The sequence below is a fragment of the Leptidea sinapis genome, chromosome 2 (genome assembly GCF_905404315.1).
Source record: "Leptidea sinapis chromosome 2, ilLepSina1.1, whole genome shotgun sequence".
Classification (NCBI taxonomy): Eukaryota; Metazoa; Arthropoda; class Insecta; order Lepidoptera; family Pieridae; genus Leptidea; species Leptidea sinapis.
In genome coordinates this window covers 9,933,019-9,951,055 of record NC_066266.1, presented here as the reverse complement: position 1 = coordinate 9,951,055, position 18,037 = coordinate 9,933,019, and the positions used below count along the sequence as shown (strand labels likewise).

At 35.0% G+C, this 18,037-nt stretch overlaps 3 protein-coding genes across 4 annotated transcripts; 2 read left to right on the top strand and 1 right to left on the bottom strand.

The window, feature by feature from the left end:
• Positions 1–4,699: 4,699 nt before the first annotated feature.
• LOC126971829 (uncharacterized) lies at positions 4,700–6,771 on the bottom strand. Its single transcript, XM_050818264.1, has one exon. It carries the CDS (start codon positions 6,681–6,683, stop codon positions 5,334–5,336), a length of 1,350 nt encoding a protein of 449 aa, XP_050674221.1. The 5' UTR covers positions 6,684–6,771; the 3' UTR covers positions 4,700–5,333.
• A 2,402-nt stretch (positions 6,772–9,173) lies between these two features.
• On the top strand, positions 9,174–14,988 carry LOC126971835 (alpha-1,3/1,6-mannosyltransferase ALG2-like). 2 transcript variants are annotated; one of them, XR_007731000.1, is made up of 2 exons: positions 9,174–11,317; positions 14,881–14,988. XR_007731000.1 is itself a non-coding variant. In XM_050818295.1 (1 exon), exon 1 carries the CDS (start codon positions 9,355–9,357, stop codon positions 10,618–10,620), a length of 1,266 nt encoding a protein of 421 aa, XP_050674252.1. In that variant the 5' UTR covers positions 9,174–9,354; the 3' UTR covers positions 10,621–11,536. The 2 variants fall into 2 exon arrangements, 1 of the variants encoding a protein (XP_050674252.1); XM_050818295.1 differs by lacking the exon at positions 14,881–14,988 and having other exon boundaries at positions 9,174–11,536.
• LOC126971836 (alpha-1,3/1,6-mannosyltransferase ALG2-like) lies at positions 12,805–14,556 on the top strand. The gene has a single exon (XM_050818316.1). The coding sequence runs from the start codon at positions 12,949–12,951 to the stop codon at positions 14,212–14,214; it is 1,266 nt and encodes a 421-aa protein (XP_050674273.1). The 5' UTR covers positions 12,805–12,948; the 3' UTR covers positions 14,215–14,556.
• Positions 14,989–18,037: the final 3,049 nt, after the last annotated feature.

The window sequence follows — 18,037 nt, the reverse complement described above, 5'->3', positions numbered from 1 at the left end:
ATAATCAAGCTGGCATGGAAAAATAATACAACAGAAAATTTGGTATTTCTTTTCCTTTTTAAAATAAAAAAATATTGATTCTTATCAGCAACAGAGTCCAATGGTCCAATAATCCCAGGTGTAACTTTTTTGAAAAATCCTCTGGTTTATTTCCATCAAAAGTTGAAGAAATTTTTGAAAATTAAATTTGCAGTTATTACTTTCCTATAAATCGAGGGCATGACTCCTTTCACGACTTTCCTCTAACTCTCGTAGATTCCGACTTGGCCGTCACCACCCTTCTCAAAAAACTACCTGTACTGGGGTTTTTACTTGTAAACAAATAAGTTGAGCAATATTCTTTGTTATTTTTTGTTTTTCTGTATGCCTCAACCATCAGGCTGTGAGAATCAAATTTTTGTACAAATGTAGGTTAAAATTCTGAATACATCATTAATTTTTTTTATTCTTCACTTCTAACAATCTGAATTATAAGATTCAGGTAGCACATTCCTATACCCAACTTGCAAATATGTTTACTTCAATAAATAGAATAAATATAAAGGTATATATTAATATGTTGTGACTAGCTAGTAAACTTTTTAGTAGAACACTATGAAAGCATTTTCTTATACAGTACTGAGAAGGTAAAGGTCAGGTTAAAAGGTAAATGTTATAACGTTTGTATTATAGGTTAATAGTAATGAATTTACTGTAAACTTTAGCTTTACTTAAACTTTAAGCGAGTTTCAAAATATTACATAAAATCTATGAATATCTATCTGGTGTGTTTTTTAAACTATGCTCCTCATTACACACTTTAGTACATATTAATAATCCTTGTCTTGGCAAATAGATGAAAAATACTATTATTTATAGGATGTGTGTTATATATATATAATATACAGGCTTTCTACAAAATATAAATACTTTGTGAGAACATGCTTTCATATAATAGGGTTCTAAGTAGAAATGGTTGATTACTATTTAGTACCTAGCAGCTGCATCTAGTATGACAATATAAAGCCTTTATTTTGTTCCGAACTCTTGTTTATATTCATGCAAAATGTGAATTAAATCTATTTAAAAATTTTGCCTTTTTCCCAGACATACACACAGACAAAAATTCTAAAGTATATTTTGGCATTCAGTATTCATCAGATTGTTTGTAGAACCACACAGAAAGTAAATTAAGCTTTTAAAGACTATTGAATGTACAGTTTTTACTTTGTTACAATTTTTATACATAGAAAATATTCAATTAATTAACCACCCTACCTAACCAGTATATAAACAACATTTATACATATAATTTTATATTCCATCTACCTAAAAGAACTTTGGTGAAAAACTTAAAAAATTTGAAATTGATGATGGAAGAATGCTTTGTGCCATTACCAGTTATTTTCATTTTAGGGTACACTAGAAGATGGAACAGAATTTGACAGTTCTATACCTAGGGGCAATCCCCTAACATTCACTCTTGGTTCAGGACAGGTTATCAAAGGCTGGGACCAAGGCCTTATTGGCATGTGTGAAGGTGAACAAAGAAAACTAGTAATTCCACCTGAATTAGCTTATGGTGAAGCTGGGGCACCACCAAAAATACCGCAATCAGCAACTCTAACATTTCATGTAGATTTGGTTAAGATTGAAAGAAAAGATGAACTTTAATTAATAAACTTTAATTAGAATATTGTTGTTTCAATGAATGATCCAACGGATGTTTTTGTTATTATCTAATGAAAAATGAAATTCTGATCGACATTAAAGAATAAAATTTACAAAAGGTAGCCACCGAAATAAGAAGAGGTAATCAGGCTCTTAAAGCTCATATGATAGGAAGTGATGAGCTAATGGCCCATGGACAGGTGTCATATTTTGTCTTGCAAAGACAACACAAGAAACAATTTAAATATGTATGGTGGTGACAAATGTCTTGTGGCCTGTTGTTAACAAATGTGCTAGGTGCTAGCCAATGTAACAATATAATATTAAGAATGTAATAAACCGAAATGACTTTGTTGATTGATCAATTTGTATGATAATAAATTCCAAGTGGCACTTTTCACAATCATTGTTCTCCGTGTTTCTTTAGCAAATCTTAGAGCCAAGGACCTTCTAGAAATCGAAATAAAATGGCTGTTTATAATCATAACATCTGGGGTTTGAAATATTACGGTTTTTTTGGTATTTTTAGAAGATACATTTTTTTAAGGTGCAGGAGTGTTCTTGTAGTGTCTAAAGACATCAGCAAAAAGTATTGCTACCCATCATGTAACATTTGAGGCCCATCATCAGCCGGAAGATGTCCACAGCTGGACTCCACCTTTGAGGCCCAGTAGTTTTATTTAAAACCTTTACCATGAACAAAAGTTTTCATGTGATAAAAATGATTCCTCAAGATAACTATTGTGGCAATAAAAGTAAGAAATCAGTATTGTGGAATGAAAAACATTCTCCCTTCTTTTTATTAGCCTCACTGTCACTTTATTTCCGGTGCTTCTAATATTGTACAACAGGGTTGTAGGTTTTGGCAAACCTTAGAGAAAAGAAACTACAAGTGCAGTAAGTAGATAATTACAAAATATTCAGTGAACATTTTTTTTAATGATAATAAGGGACGAAACGAGCAGGACGTTCAGCTGATGGTAATTGATACGCCCTGCCCATTACAATGCAGTGCCGCTCAGGATTCTTGAAAAACTCAAAAATTCTGAGCGGCACCACAATTGCGCTCGTCACCTTGAGACATAAGATGTTAAGTCTCATTTGCCCAGTAATTTCACTAGCTACGGCGCCCTTCAGACCGAAACACAGGAATGCTTACACATTACTGCTTCACGGCAGAAATAGGCGCCGTTGTGGTACCCATAATCTAGCCGGCATCCGGTGCAAAGGAGCCTCCCACTGGTAAACATAGCAGTATTACTCCTATTAGAATAGTTACAACTGCCGCACACAAGATAATATGTAAGTAACTCCCAGAAAACTATTATATTCTTTCAGCACAAAATTTATATATAATTACTGGATAACCATAATTTTATAATTAAAAAAAATATTACTGTAAAAGGAAAGGATATGTGGGTAATTTGTTTTTAAGTTTCCAACTAGACGTGGAATATGCCCACATTTTTATATAGAACTAGCTGACCTGACAGACAATATTGTATCAATAGAATGTATTCGGAAATAATGTAAAGCCATCATTTATTAAATTATAATAATTGTTTAAATTAGTTGAAAATGAAACAAACATATTTCTACTACTATTCCTTGTTTGTGTGTAATAGGCAAGACTGCAAGGGGAGGGTCGTATTGCATCAAGCAATTATGTGGTGTAAAAGAGTAAAATATTTAGGCTGAGTCTACGGATACTGGACAAACAATTATTATTTGTACACTTTAGTGGGATGTCAAGCATTGTCATTGGTCAATTTATTTCTTTTTCATATTGTATTTGGAAAACAATAATAGTATAATATTGGAGCATGTTAACAATTTTCCATCCAATATTCTAATCTAAAATTATTGTTGAAATAGTAGTGAACAAGGGCTGATTTCGATCGTGGCGATTAACAGTGTTAATTTGTTTTTGGAACCTACTAGTGAACAAAAGCTCTTAGATAACAATTACTTGATTACACTAAAATACAAGAAACAGACCAATCAGAGACAGCCTAATAAACAAATAATCAGTAATATATAAAAATGGTCAAGATATATTGCCTTACTGATGTGACTAAAACCAGGCTGTTAAATTATTGTATTAAATGAAATAGATTGGCAATATAACTAGTGAAACTATATTAACACGGCAATTTCTTTTTCACTGTAATAATAGTAGGTGCCTGTACATTATTTTTAGCTACAACTAATCACAACTTAGAATTATTCAGTGTGAATGGAAATAATTTTATTTAAAACTCATTTTCGTAGATACAAATAAATGTATAACAGCATAATTGCCAACTTATAATACTAACTGACATGGCAAACATTGTGTTGCCATATAAATCATTTTTAGAGTTAGACTGTTTCTTGGACATTGCAACATTACTTTATTTTTATAAAATAAACGTAGCCTTAGTTACTCCTTATTACATCAGCTACCTGCCAATAAAAGTCCCGTCAAAAACGGTCCAGCCATTTCAGAGATTAGCCGGAACAAACAGACACACAAAAATTGTAAAATATGTTATTTTGGTGTAAGTACGGTATATAATATATTCATATACATGTAGTAAAAAACGGTTATTTCAATATTACAATCAGACACTCAAATTTTATTTATATGTATAGATATAAATAATTCTTATCTGTAACCATTTAAAGATATTTGGAATTATGATTGTGACGATTATATGTAATAGACAGACTACGATAATAATATTATACAAATGGCTTAATCTACATTTATAAATATATTTTACCTATATTTTAATGATAATTATTCTACATGTTCTGTAATTTTCTGCTGTTGACATAGTAATATTTAATCATAATAATAGAAACTGCTATGTGCAAATAACAGTTAAAAAAAAGTACTAATCAATTTTGATTTTCTAGGTGTAGAAATAAGGTGTTTTAGTCTGAGTGTATAATACAACAAATCTTCATATAGATTTCTTCAGGATCAAATGAGATAATTTAATGGGTACCATATTAGTAACATAGTTGTTAAATAATATCTCTTAGAAATGAATTAATAAATTGGTACAAATTAAGTAACTTTAATTTTACAAGTATTCTGGTCTCACAGACTAAGAAAATTGATAACTTTGGTAATATAACTTAAATTACTAATTTTTAGCTTAGCTAACTATGATTAACTATATAGTTACCCTGGAAATATAAGTACCCATTATTTTTATTGTTTTCATGATTTGGTTTTTGACATTTTAATTAATTACAATATTTTACATTTGCTAGTTGCTACCCAATAAAAATCTAGCGGCAAATAGCCAAAAAATATGTTCAGATAGACTATGAGTTGAATGCAGGTTCAGTGTTGCAATAGTGTTGTGACCTTATTATAATTATGTTTGATGAGCATAATGAGGGTGACAAATTTAAACAATGTTTACCATTTTACACTAGGTTAAAATGGTTTTTTCACTCTGACTACTAAGCTAGAGGTCCCGGATTCACATTCAGGTAGGTGTAATCATTTATATGATGAATATGGATGTTTGTTTCCAAGTCATGAATGTTTATATGTATGTTTACTTTATTGTATAAAATATATTCTTGTTTTGTACCCATAGTACAGGCTATGCCTAGTTTGGGGAATATTTGTGTAAAAGTATGTCAATATTATTATTATAATTTGTTCATAAAAACATTTAAAGTTAATTATCATCAGATTCAGACATGTTTGACTTGGTGTCACTATCCTCACAGTCGCTGACCTTAGTTACAAATAGATCTATGGTATCTTCAAGTAATCCATCTCTTTGCCAATAGTTTTCTTCTAAAATGATGATGTGATCATTGAAGGCACACCAATCTTCCTCTGTGACCTGAGTGAGTGCCAGCTCCGTAACTTCTTTTAACCTGCTCAGGGATAGATTGGAAGTGACATTGTGATTCTTTACTATTCGTTTTACTTTTGCCCAAGCCAACTCAATTGGGTTGAGGTTGCACATGTACGGTGGTAGTGTTACCACAACATGGCCATGACTTCTGATGAATTCATCAATTTTAAATGATTTTTCTGTAGGTTTATGTAACTGAACCAAACGAAAGAGCTGATCTTTACTCATCGTAAGTGAAGTTTCCACATTGTTCTTTGTTAACCATTCTAACATTATTGTTTTGGTGCTGGACAATGTTGGGACTCTATTTTCTTGTACAATGTAATATGGTGTGTTGTCCATCACAATAACACTGTTTTGTGGTAGATTAGGGATTAATATTTCAGTCGCCCACTTCTCAAAATGAATACTGTTCATCTGTCCTTGATAATCACCTAAGGTAGTACCAGCTTTAAAAAGTAGTTTTGCCCCATTTATAAACCCCCCTCTTGTTCCTGCGTGAACAAGAATGAGCCTGTATGTGGAGCTTGTATCTGTTAACACTGTGTCGATCATTTCATTTCTCCAACATTTTTTAAAAGTGAGGTTCTTATCTATCCATGTCTCATCCAAAAAAAAAATATTTCTATTGTCTTGCCTGTATTGACGAATTTTTCGCAAATAATTTGACCGTGCACATGCAACAGCTGGCCTTTCTACCAGAATTCTGCGTTTATGCCACTTATATCCCATCTCTTTTAACAATTTTCTTAAACTGGTCGCTCTCCATGGAAACTCGATTTTCTCCCGAATAGCTGCCAGGAGTTCAATGCAAGTTGGAAATATTTTTTTAGTTAAATAAAATTCTTCGATGATTCTGCGTATAACATTTCGATCAAAATCATCTACATTTAAATTGTTCTTTTTGTTACATGGCCTTTTCTTTTTAGAAGGAGTACAAAGAGGCCCTTTTTTGGCTTCATTCTGAATTGCAGCCAGTGTTCTTTTCGAAAGTCCGGTATAACGGCTTGCTCGATCGAAAGCATTATTTAAATTAAATATCAAATGTTTGTTCTGTCTTTCTTCAATACACATGTCTAAAACATTTTTCGCCATCTCTCGTGCTTGGCGATGAATAAAAACTCGTTTTTTTGGAACGGAACCTGATGGATTCGGATCAGTCATTACTAAAATCAAAACAATAACAATGGATCGCAACAATATTATTAAACATTAACAGCATGAGCAGATACAGAGCTAGCGAAACTCTCTATGAAAAAAACCGATTCACTCGATTGTATGAAACGTGCAGTCATTGACAGATGACGGCTATAATCTTGTAAAAAAAGGAAAAAATTGACTACTAGTACAGACAATAGAAACTGAAGGTACTGCGGAAATTTGCTTCATGTGTACTTCATACTTGTACATCATAAAAAATTAAGGAAATTCAAGAAAACCACCCAAGTACTAGTCGCGATCATTATTGAGGAGGCGACACCAAGAAGGGGCCTATCGTTACTTATTGAAGGCGTAAAGAATAGAAGACAGAAGTGGATTCAGAAATTTTGTTAGAATGAGACCAGTAAATTTGGAGCAGCAGAGCAATTATTTTTTTATGGAAAAGGAGGACAAACGAGCGTAGGTACGCACGGGTCACCTGGTGATACGTGATCACCGCCGCACACGCCACTCCTGTTATTCCTCTGGTGTTGCTCTTGCCTCTAGTGTTCTCTCTAGCGTTGCCGGCCTTGAAGGAAGGTGTACGCGCTTGTTTTTTAGCTTCTAGCTACTGGTGACTCATATTCTTCTTTGTATTTGCACAAAATATCAAAGGCAAAATATAGTTAATGCATTACTCATGCTTGCGAGACGATTATAAAAGTATCGAAAGAATATCTTAATATAAGCCGAGATAAATATTGCTAATAAATCTTCTGTCTTTGACCACTATATTTATCTTCTTCTTTTCTACTAAAAAAAAACGGTCTGTCCGGTAAATGTTTAAAACTTTATCCACCAAGCATGGATGGAGTATAAAACTTGTTTTAAATAAGTATTATACATAAACTTCGTTAAAATTAACAATAATAGTTAAAACATGCACGTTTTATGTTGGTGTGAACGCTATCAATGTAGACTGTATCAAACAAGTCTCAGATCTATATGTGAACGTAAATGTGTTTTATACTTGTTTAAAAACTTGTTGGCAAGAACGAACGTTGGTGTGAACGCCGGAATGTTTCAGACAATTGCAATACATGTTAAAAACAAATAATTATGTTTAGACAAGTATTCTACAAGTTCTGTATAAAACAAGTTTTTGACTTGTTTCTTGGTGTAAACGAGGGGTTATATATAATATAATATAACAATAATATTGACACACTTTTTACACAAATTATCTTTCCCCAAACTAAGCATATATAGCCTGTGTTATGGGTTGCAAGACAACGATATGTACAATATACTTACTTAAACATACATAAATACATTTAAACATCCATGACTCGGAAACAAACCTCCATATTCATCATATAAATGCTTGCACCTACCGGGATTCGAACCCGGGACCTCTAGCTTAGTAGGTAGGATCGCTAACCACTCGGCTATACAGGTCGTACATACGTACATTTCGGCTAAGTTTATATATATATAAACTTAGCCGAATTATACATCGTGGCCAATCGCGATACTGTAATTACTACTATTTCAAACTTATGTCAAATGGGTGCACGCAGGGTCTTTTCACTTCCATACATTGGCGTTTTCCATGGAGGCCGATTAGCTCTCTTTGGCAGTTTCATATCGCTAGATAGCGTCAGCGACAAATTTGCGAGACGTTTGACGCAATTCCATATTTCAGTATTATTTTCAAAACTTACTGAATTTACAGAATACATTGTATCGCATATTTAATTAATGTTTGTAAATTAATAAATGTATCCTCCTGTATTATTCAAATTGGCGTCACTTCCCAACAGGCGATAACAGACACGTCTCAATCTTGGTAAGCTTCAAATAATGGTCAAGGGCTTAAGCACTTGCTATTAATAGCAGTGTTTTACCTGAAAATAAAAGATATTTAATATTTACCTTATTTGAAGCATACTTATTAATCCTGCCTGGTGAAGATTTACGACTCAATCATCAATGATTTTAAAAACGAACCAAACTCAAACGCCAAAATCGGTTTGGTAGATCTACTGCTGGTGGGAGGTCGGATGTGCGAGGGAGATATATAGATAGGTAACAGGTACAAAGAGTGAAAAGGAGGGAAATTAGGGTGGAAACAGGGCGGCCACTCTCAATCTTGGTAAGCTTCAAATAAGTATTTAATATGTGTTTTATTTTCAAGTAAAACATTGGTTCAATTATTGTATTGTAGTATTGTTGAAAAAAATCTTAAAGCTCTTTATTCGCTGCATCCTTTTTTGGAATTAATAAAAGTAAAATCAGTCTGTGTTAAAATAAATATAACAATAGAAGGTACTTGCAAGATGAACATTGCAATGCAGAGTTGAGTAATGTAATTTTAAAATATTCTTATAAAATAAAACTTTTTATCAATAAATGTATTAAAATTATTATATTATGATTTGGGCTGGTGCATTGCCAATACTCTAAATAAAAAAAAAATTAATTAAAAAATTAACTAACAGGTGACAAGTGACAGCCACGGATTAGTGGCAGCTGTGTTTGTGTTTAGAAAAATAATTTAAAAAAAAAAGTGGTATAATCTTGAAATTTGAAAAGTTATCTCGAATCTGGCGATTAAAGAGTTATATTGTATGTAAAATCTATATATTTCGATCTTATTTTCCAAGACTGAGTGCTAGAACCTACCGTACACGTCATGCTTAGGATAATATTCTTACACCCCGATCTTGGTATTGGAGGAGCGGAGCGTCTAGTGCTTGATGCGGCTTTAGCTTTTAGATCAAAAGGTAATGATGTTGCATTCTTCACGAATCATCACGATACTTCACATTGTTTCGCAGAAACCCGGAATGGTACTTTCCCAGTTACAGTAATTGGAGACTGGATACCCCGATCTATATTCGGAAAATTCAAGGCAGCCTGCGCGTATGCGCGAATGGTCTATGCAGCTATATATTTGGCTTGGTATGTTATTCCAGTTGACGAGCCAACATTAATAATTTGCGATCTTATATCTTTCTGCATTCCATTTTTGAAGTTGGCAAGAGGACCAGTCAGGGTTGTTTTTTATTGTCACCATCCAGATAAATTGCTTACATCAGAAGGAGGCTTTTTAAAAAAGATATATAGGGCTCCACTGAACTGGTTAGAAGAATGGAGTATAGCACATGCTGATAAAGTATTAGTCAACAGTAAATACACTGCTAGAGTATATCAGGATGCATTCCAGAAAATAAAAGATGTCCCTGACATTTGTTACCCTTCAATCAATACAGAGTTTTTCAGAAATGCTGCACCAATACCTCTTAAAGAAATTGTGCCAGTTGGAACTGATAAATTTATTTTCCTTTCCATTAATAGATATGAAAGGAAGAAAAATTTACAGCTTGCCTTAAGAGCATTAGAAAATTTAAAGAGTAAAATAACTACTGAGGATTATAATAGAGTCCATTTAATTATGGCAGGTGGTTTTGACCCTATAAATTTGGAAAACATGGAGCATTACATGGAACTTACAGATTTATGTGTAGAGCTGGGTATTGATGATAAGGTAACATTTATGAAGTCGCCAAAAGATATTGAAAAAGTATCATTATTGTACAATTGTAATGCTCTCATTTACACACCATCAAATGAACATTTTGGAATTGTGCCACTTGAAGCCATGTACTACAGTAAGCCAGTTATAGCTGTTAACAGCGGTGGGCCTACAGAAACTATAGTCAACAATGTTACAGGTTTCTTGTGTGAAGCAAATGCAGATGAATTTTCTGCTGCTATGTCCAAGCTTATTCTCAATCCCGACATGGGCCATAGATTGGGTGAAGCTGGCAGAAATAGGTTCGACACAAAGTTTTCATTTGAAGCATTTACAGAACAGTTAGATGGCATATTGAACAGAGAAAGGCAAATACTTATTAAGTCACAAGTGATTAGAATTGTGCCGAAAAAGGAAAAATAGAACAGAGCTGACACTTCACAATAAGTGATATTGTATAGAGTGTTCTTTAACATAAAAGTTAATTACATTCAAATTTCAAACTAAATTTGATCTCAAATTATTACCTGTGTTGCATAAAGATCTTATATTTATTGTTTCAATGACATACAATGTTTAGTGTAGTATAACTTATATTCCCTTTCTAGCTCCATTTTTAAAAGTAAAACCTTCCTCGATACAGCTTCACACTGCATGTCAAGTCTAAAATAAGTTTAAATTTGCTAATCAAATAAGTATATTGGTTATTTGATAAATTAATAATATTCATGATATGGTTTTGACTCTTTTCTTTACTTTATCAAATCTTGCAAAAAATTTGTAAGTATGACTCATTTATAATTTGACACATAAGATAAGCAATCTGTAAGTTGCTATAAATATTAGTCTTTTTGGAATATTAAATTTTATTTATAATATTTGTTTATTGTGTAAATGTGTACTTTTAATGTCTGCTAATAGTTCTATCTTCATTTAGTTTCGCTTTTGTAAAGAATAAGTGTTAAATAATATATAATATACAGTAGGTAATGGTACATATAGCATGTAGTGAGGTGCATACATATAAAGGTATTTTAAGTAATTGTTTGTTCTGCTGATTTAACTTTTCTAACCTCCATTATTATGCACTCTTTTTGACAGTCTCTATACTAAGCTAAAGGTAAGAGGCTTTGTTTTAGGTTATTATAATACAATAAGTAAAATATATACACATAGTTATAATAATTTGTGATATAGTTTGTTTTCATAATTCTTTGACTTGTCTTCAGTGATATTTTGTATGTAAGTACATATTAATGGTGTATTTTGTAAAGGCACTAATAATTAATTGTTAACAGCTACGAAAATTTATTAAAGGCCACATATGTCTATGAAAAAATGTTTTTTTTATTTTTATTATCAATTAATCATATAACAGGTATATTATAACCAATTAATGTTTAAGTAGGTAGGTAGGGCATCATTACACATACACTCACAGACATACAAAATTTTATTATGATAAAACAGCCTCAACACATAGATTGTTCACACAGAACCATTCATACTTATAAACATCTTAGCGTCCCAGACTTTCTCCAATCAGAGAATTGACTTTGCAGGGTGGACTTGGCTTAGGTCTACTTCAATATGCCAATTTCTCAGGCACGCAGACAGTTTGTAAGACTAATCTACCAATGGAGGCTACTACAATTGACTTGCCTCCCATTTGGCCTCACCACAGCACTCAAGGTTGCACAAACGCTCAGAGAGGAGTGCTTTCTGTATTTTATACTAGTCTATCTAGGCTACCTTTTTGAGTGCTTACCAAAATTATCAGGCTCTTCAAGCCCATACCCAAAAAGTACTAGGCCGTCCTCACTGGTCAAATAATGGTCAAGACCATTATTTAAAGCTTGCTACGCTTATGCTTACGACCTGCTAATAATAGCAGTGTTTTACCTGAAAATTAAACATATTAAATATTTACCCTATTTGAAGCATATTTATTAATCCTGTCTGGTGAAGATTTACGACTCAATCATCAATGATTTTAAAAACGAACCGATCCCAAACCCCAAAATCGGTTTGGTAGATCTACTGCTGGTGGGAGGTTGGATGTGTGAGAGAGATATATAGATAGGTAACAGGTACAAAGAGTGAAAAGGAGGGAAAATTGGGTGGAAACAGCGCAGCCACTCTCAATCTTGGTAAGCTTCAAATAAGTATTTAATATGTGTTTTATTTTCAAGTAAAACATTGGTTCTATTATCGTATTGTACTAATAATTATTGTTGAAAAAAATTTTAAAGCTATTTATTCGTTGTATCCTTTTTTGGAATTAATAAAAGTAAAATCAGTCTGTGTTAAAATAAATATAAATATGGATGAAGGTACTTTTTACTTTAACTACTTTTTTATAATTCTCACTAAAATGTGGATACAATTTCATTTTAGAATTCGTAACACATAAATAAATATTTTACAGAACTATATTTTCGTCAACCTTGCAATGCAGAGTTGAGTAATTTTAAAATAAAACTTGTGATATATGAAAATTATTGAAAATATATTATAATTTGAGCTGGTGCATTATCAATACTCTAAAAAAAAAATGACTGACAGGTGACAAGTGGCAGCCAAAGAGAATTTAAAGACTACGTTCAGTGGCAGGCGTGTTTGTGTTTAGAAAAATAATTAAAAAAATGTTTTAATCTTGAAATTTGAATTTGAAAGGTAGGTTATGTAAAATCTATATCTTTAGGTCTTATTTTCCTTGAAGATTGAGTGCTAGAACCTACCCTGCAAGTCATGGTTAGGATAATATTCTTACACCCCGATCTTGGCATTGGAGGAGCGGAGCGTCTAGTGCTTGATGCGGCTTTAGCTTTTAAATCAAAAGGTCATGATGTTGCATTCTACACGAATCATCACGATACTTCACATTGTTTCGCAGAAACCAGGAATGGTACTTTCCCAGTTACAGTAATTGGAGACTGGATACCTCGATCTATATTCGGAAAATTCAAGGCAGCCTGCGCGTATGCGCGAATGGTCTATGCAGCTATATATTTGGCTTGGTATGTTATTCCAGTTGAAGAGCCAACATTAATATTTTGCGATCTTATATCTCTCTGCATTCCATTTTTGAAGTTGGCAAGAGGACCATTCAGGGTTGTTTTTTATTGTCACCATCCAGATAAATTGCTTACATCAGAAGGAGGCTTTTTGAAAAAGATATATAGGGCTCCACTGAACTGGTTAGAAGAATTGACTACAGCACATGCTGATAAAGTATTAGTCAACAGTAAATACACTGCTAGAGTATATCAGGATGCATTCCAGAAAATAAAAGATGTCCCTGACATTTGTTACCCTTCAATCAATACAGAGTTTTTCAGAAATGCTGCACCAAAACCTCTTAAAGAAATTGTGCCAGTTGGAACTGATAAATTTATTTTCCTCTCCATTAATAGATATGAAAGGAAGAAAAATTTACAGCTTGCCTTAAGAGCATTAGAAAATTTAAAGAGTAAAATAACTTCTGAGGATTATAATAGAGTCCATTTAATTATGGCAGGTGGTTTTGACCCTATAAATTTGGAAAACATGGAGCATTACATGGAACTTACAGATTTATGTGTAGAGCTGGGTATTGATGATAAGGTAACATTTATGAAGTCGCCAAAAGATATTGAAAAAGTATCATTATTGTACAATTGTAATGCTCTCATTTACACACCATCAAATGAACATTTTGGAATTGTGCCACTTGAAGCCATGTACTACAGTAAGCCAGTTATAGCTGTTAACAGCGGTGGGCCTACAGAAACTATAGTCAACAATGTTACAGGTTTCTTGTGTGAAGCAAATGCAGATGAATTTTCTGCTGCTATGTCCAAGCTTATTCTCAACCCCGACATGGGCCATAGATTGGGTGAAGCTGGCAGAAAGAGGTTTGACACAAAGTTTTCATTTGATGCATTCGCTGAACAGTTAGATGGCATATTGAACAGAGAAAGGCAAATAATTTTTGAGGCACAAGTGATTGAAATTGTGCCGAAAAAGAAAAAATAGCACAGAGCTGACACTCCTACAATAAGTGATATTGTATAGAGTGTTCTTTAACATGAAAGTGAATTGCATTCAAATTTTCAACTAAATTTGATCTCAAATTATAACCTGTGTTTCATAAATAATTTCCTTTAGTGTAGTATAAATTTATATTCCCATTTTAACTCCATTTTCAAAAGTAAAACCTTCTTCTTCAATACAGCTTCATGCTGCATGTCAAGTCTAAAATAAGTTTAAATTTGCTAATCAAATAATAATTTTGTTTTTCTGATAAATCAATAATATACATGATATCATTTTGACTCTTTTCTTATGTTTATTAAACTTGCAAAATTTTTGTGAGTATGACTTATTTATAATTTGACACAAAAGATAAGCACTCCATAAGTTGCTATAAATATTAGTCCTTTTGGAATATTAAATTTTATTTATAATATTTGTTTATTGTGTAAATGTGTACTTTTAATGTCTGCTAATAGTTCTATCTTCATTTAGTTTCGCTTTTGTAAAGAATAAGTGTTAAATAATATATAATATACAGTAGGTAATGGTACATATAGCATGTAGTGAGGTGCATACATATAAAGGTATTTTAAGTAATTGTTTGTTCTGCTGATTTAACCTCCATTATTATGCACTCCTTTAGACAGCCTCTATACTAAGCTAAAGTTAAGAGCTTTAGGTTATTATAATACAATAAGTAAAATATATAGACATAGTTATAAAAATTTGTGATATAGTTTGTTTTCATAATTCTTTGACTTGTGGTAAGCGTTAAGCACTTTAGGTATTACAAGGAGGCCACCAAGTGGTGATGCTCGGCCAGCGCACAGAGGCGCTCCTTGGAGGACTTAGCCGTCCGGAGTTTCCGTGCCAGGACGGAGATTTCTTGGATCTGGACATCACCCAGTGAGGCGTAAATCTCTTCCAGGTCTTTCACGGGGCTTTGAGCCTGGGGAGGTAATGCCCGCCTGGGGCCACTGAAGGTGGCCGGAGCGGGGCGGGAGTAGGCATTGAATGCCTGAGAGGGCGGGGCTGACTGTCTCCATGAGCTGGAGACTTGGGGCCAAGAAGTTTTATTCCTCATATGAGGAAAATGGGATTGGGAGTTAGAGGCCAGAGGTGGCCTTTGTTTGGGTGGCCTAGAGGTCTGCTTATTAACAGCCTTCGGGGCGGAGCGAGGGGCACGAGGGCATCCACGATAATTCGCGGTATGGCCCTCCTGCCCGTAGAGCACGCATGCGGCAGGTGTAACCTCATAGCGAGTGCGTTTGCACTCTTTGGTACTGTGGGGTTCAAGGCACTTTACGCACCTGGGAGGGGCGGAGCAGTTAGCCGCTCCGGGACCATACATCTGGTAGCGGTGACATTGACCGGGGAAACCGCGTTTGTGTGGGGCTTCCACACGTATATTGGAGAGCCCACACACGGTGCGCACTCCTTTGAAAAGCTCCCTGGCTTCAGGGACGTTAGTTAAAATGACTAACGCTAACGGATGTTTCTTCCCGGTACGGCTGTACATTTTATGTACAGCTTCAACCGGAAAGCCTTGCTTGACAAGGTCCTCCTGTATGAGCTCATTAGAGATCTCGTACGGGAGGCCACGCAGGACAGCCTTGACCTTGAGCTCTTCCGGGAGCGCACAAGTGTGATAAGGTACGTATTTACGTGAGAGGAGGAGAGTGAGGTTGCGAAAGTCGTCCGTGGTCGGTACGACTATGCGTATTGCCTCACCTGTGTTTGAGGCACGTGTATATCGCAACTTGTGATCGGTGCAAAGCTGGGCTACGTATGTCCACTTAGCCTTATCTCGGAGAAAGATTGGTGGTGGAGGCTTGTTGTTAGGGAGGACGGGCGAGCGTGTCGCCGGTTGGCAAGAGGAGGGGACAGAGTCCGGGGGGAAAGTAATGTCAAGGGACATTAATGGTACTGGGGCGGAAGAGGAGGTTGAATTCTTCTCGGACGTGATGCGCTTTGACTGGTGCTTTTTTCTGGACTGAACCAGTTGGAATGATTCGTCAGAGGGACGATAGGGACGGAGAGAGGTATTGAGTACGGAACCAGTGAGTGTTCCGTTATCTGAGTCCTCCGAGGAGGAATGGACTGGCCGTTTGCGGCCGCAGGAGGCGGAGTCTGAAAACTCCATGTCTGCAGGGACTAGGGCATGAGCGTAGGGCTCATCGGGCGACGCGGGGGAGTCAGCGAGGGGCCGACTTGGGGGCGAGACCGAGGTGAGGCAAGAGAGGAGAATTGACTCGTGAAATGGGACATTCGCGGCTTTAAGCAAAGTCAAAATCTGGGCTAGCAGGGCGTTGATATGATCCTCTGATGGAGCCATGATGAGGGAACTTCCCCGCCAAGGGCAGGGAGCAACGGGGGTCGGAATACTTACCTGGCGTAGGGGACACCAAGATCAAGAATTGCCTACGTCGTGGTCTTCTCTCACCGCGCCCACAGGAGCTCGGTGGGGGAATGCTGATCAGTACTTTTCGTCCCCTGCAGCAGGGATCACTCGCCGCCCGTGGAAACGGGCGGGTCATTGGGGGTGGGAGCGGTTGCTCTCTGCGGTCGTCTTCTTCAATTTATGGTATATTTGTTAGGCAAGCGGATGCCCCCCTTTGTGGTCATCTTTTTGGAGCTGAGGGAGAGCCTGTTCCCTCAGCTCAGGTCCGGTGATTGTCACCGGTTTGCGCGAGCCCTGACGATCAGCCCCGAAGAAGAGGAGGGCGATTCCTTTTCACCGCCTCTATACTAAGCTAAAGTTTTTGTTTAAAGGCTTTGTTTTAGGTTACTATAACACAATAAGTAAAACATAGTTATAAAAATTTGTGATATAGTATGTTTTCATAATTCTTTGACTTGTCTTCAGTGATATTTTGTATGTAAGTACATATTAATGGTGTAACTTATAAAGGCAATAATAATTAACTGTCAACAGCTAAGGTAATTTATTAAAAGCAATATTTATTAATGAAAAAAATGTTTTTTTTATTTTTATTATTAATTAATCAGATAACAGGTATATTATAATCAATTAATGTTTAGGTAGTTAGGTAGGGCATCATCACACATCCACTCACAGACATACAAAATTTTATTATAATAAAATGGTTATACTTTTAACGATAAATATGAAAAAGAAACATTTTTTTTTCTTTTATTAGTATGCTCCCTCACTTTTACGTGAGGGTTGAGGTGAGCATAATCTGAAATTATTAGGGCTATATTTCACCATATATATAATATATACAGCTCTAGTTAGCTCAGTTAGAGCACCGGCACGGAACGCCGGAGGTCGTGGGTTCGAATCCCGCATCGTTCATAAAATTTTGTTTTTCAAATTTTATTTGTGTATTAATACTAGAAGTGAGGGTTATCACTTTAAAAACATAACTTATTATATACAGCTTTGTTGTCAGCTCAGATGCGTCATGACTCTTGGTGTCTAGTTTGTAAGCTTACAGACACCACATGGTGAAATTTCATTTTAATTGAAGGCAAATAAATGATTTAAGCATGTGATTTTTATTACCATATCTGCAATCTATTTTCACATTGTTTTGTTTTTGGCAAAAGGTTTAGTGGGAGTGTAATTTATTGATGACCCTAATCAAGGCCAGAGGACTAACTGTGATGAGGTTGCCCACCCATTATTGACCATTTCCTGTATAGATCCATAAGATTATTTTAAAATACGTGGCGCAACAGAAAGCTCTGGTCAGCCATGAAATCCCAACCTTCCCATTCTTTACACCTCACCTCACGTGGTCGAGATATTCAGGGGCCCATTATCGACACTAATGTGCAGTCAAATCAAATCAAAATA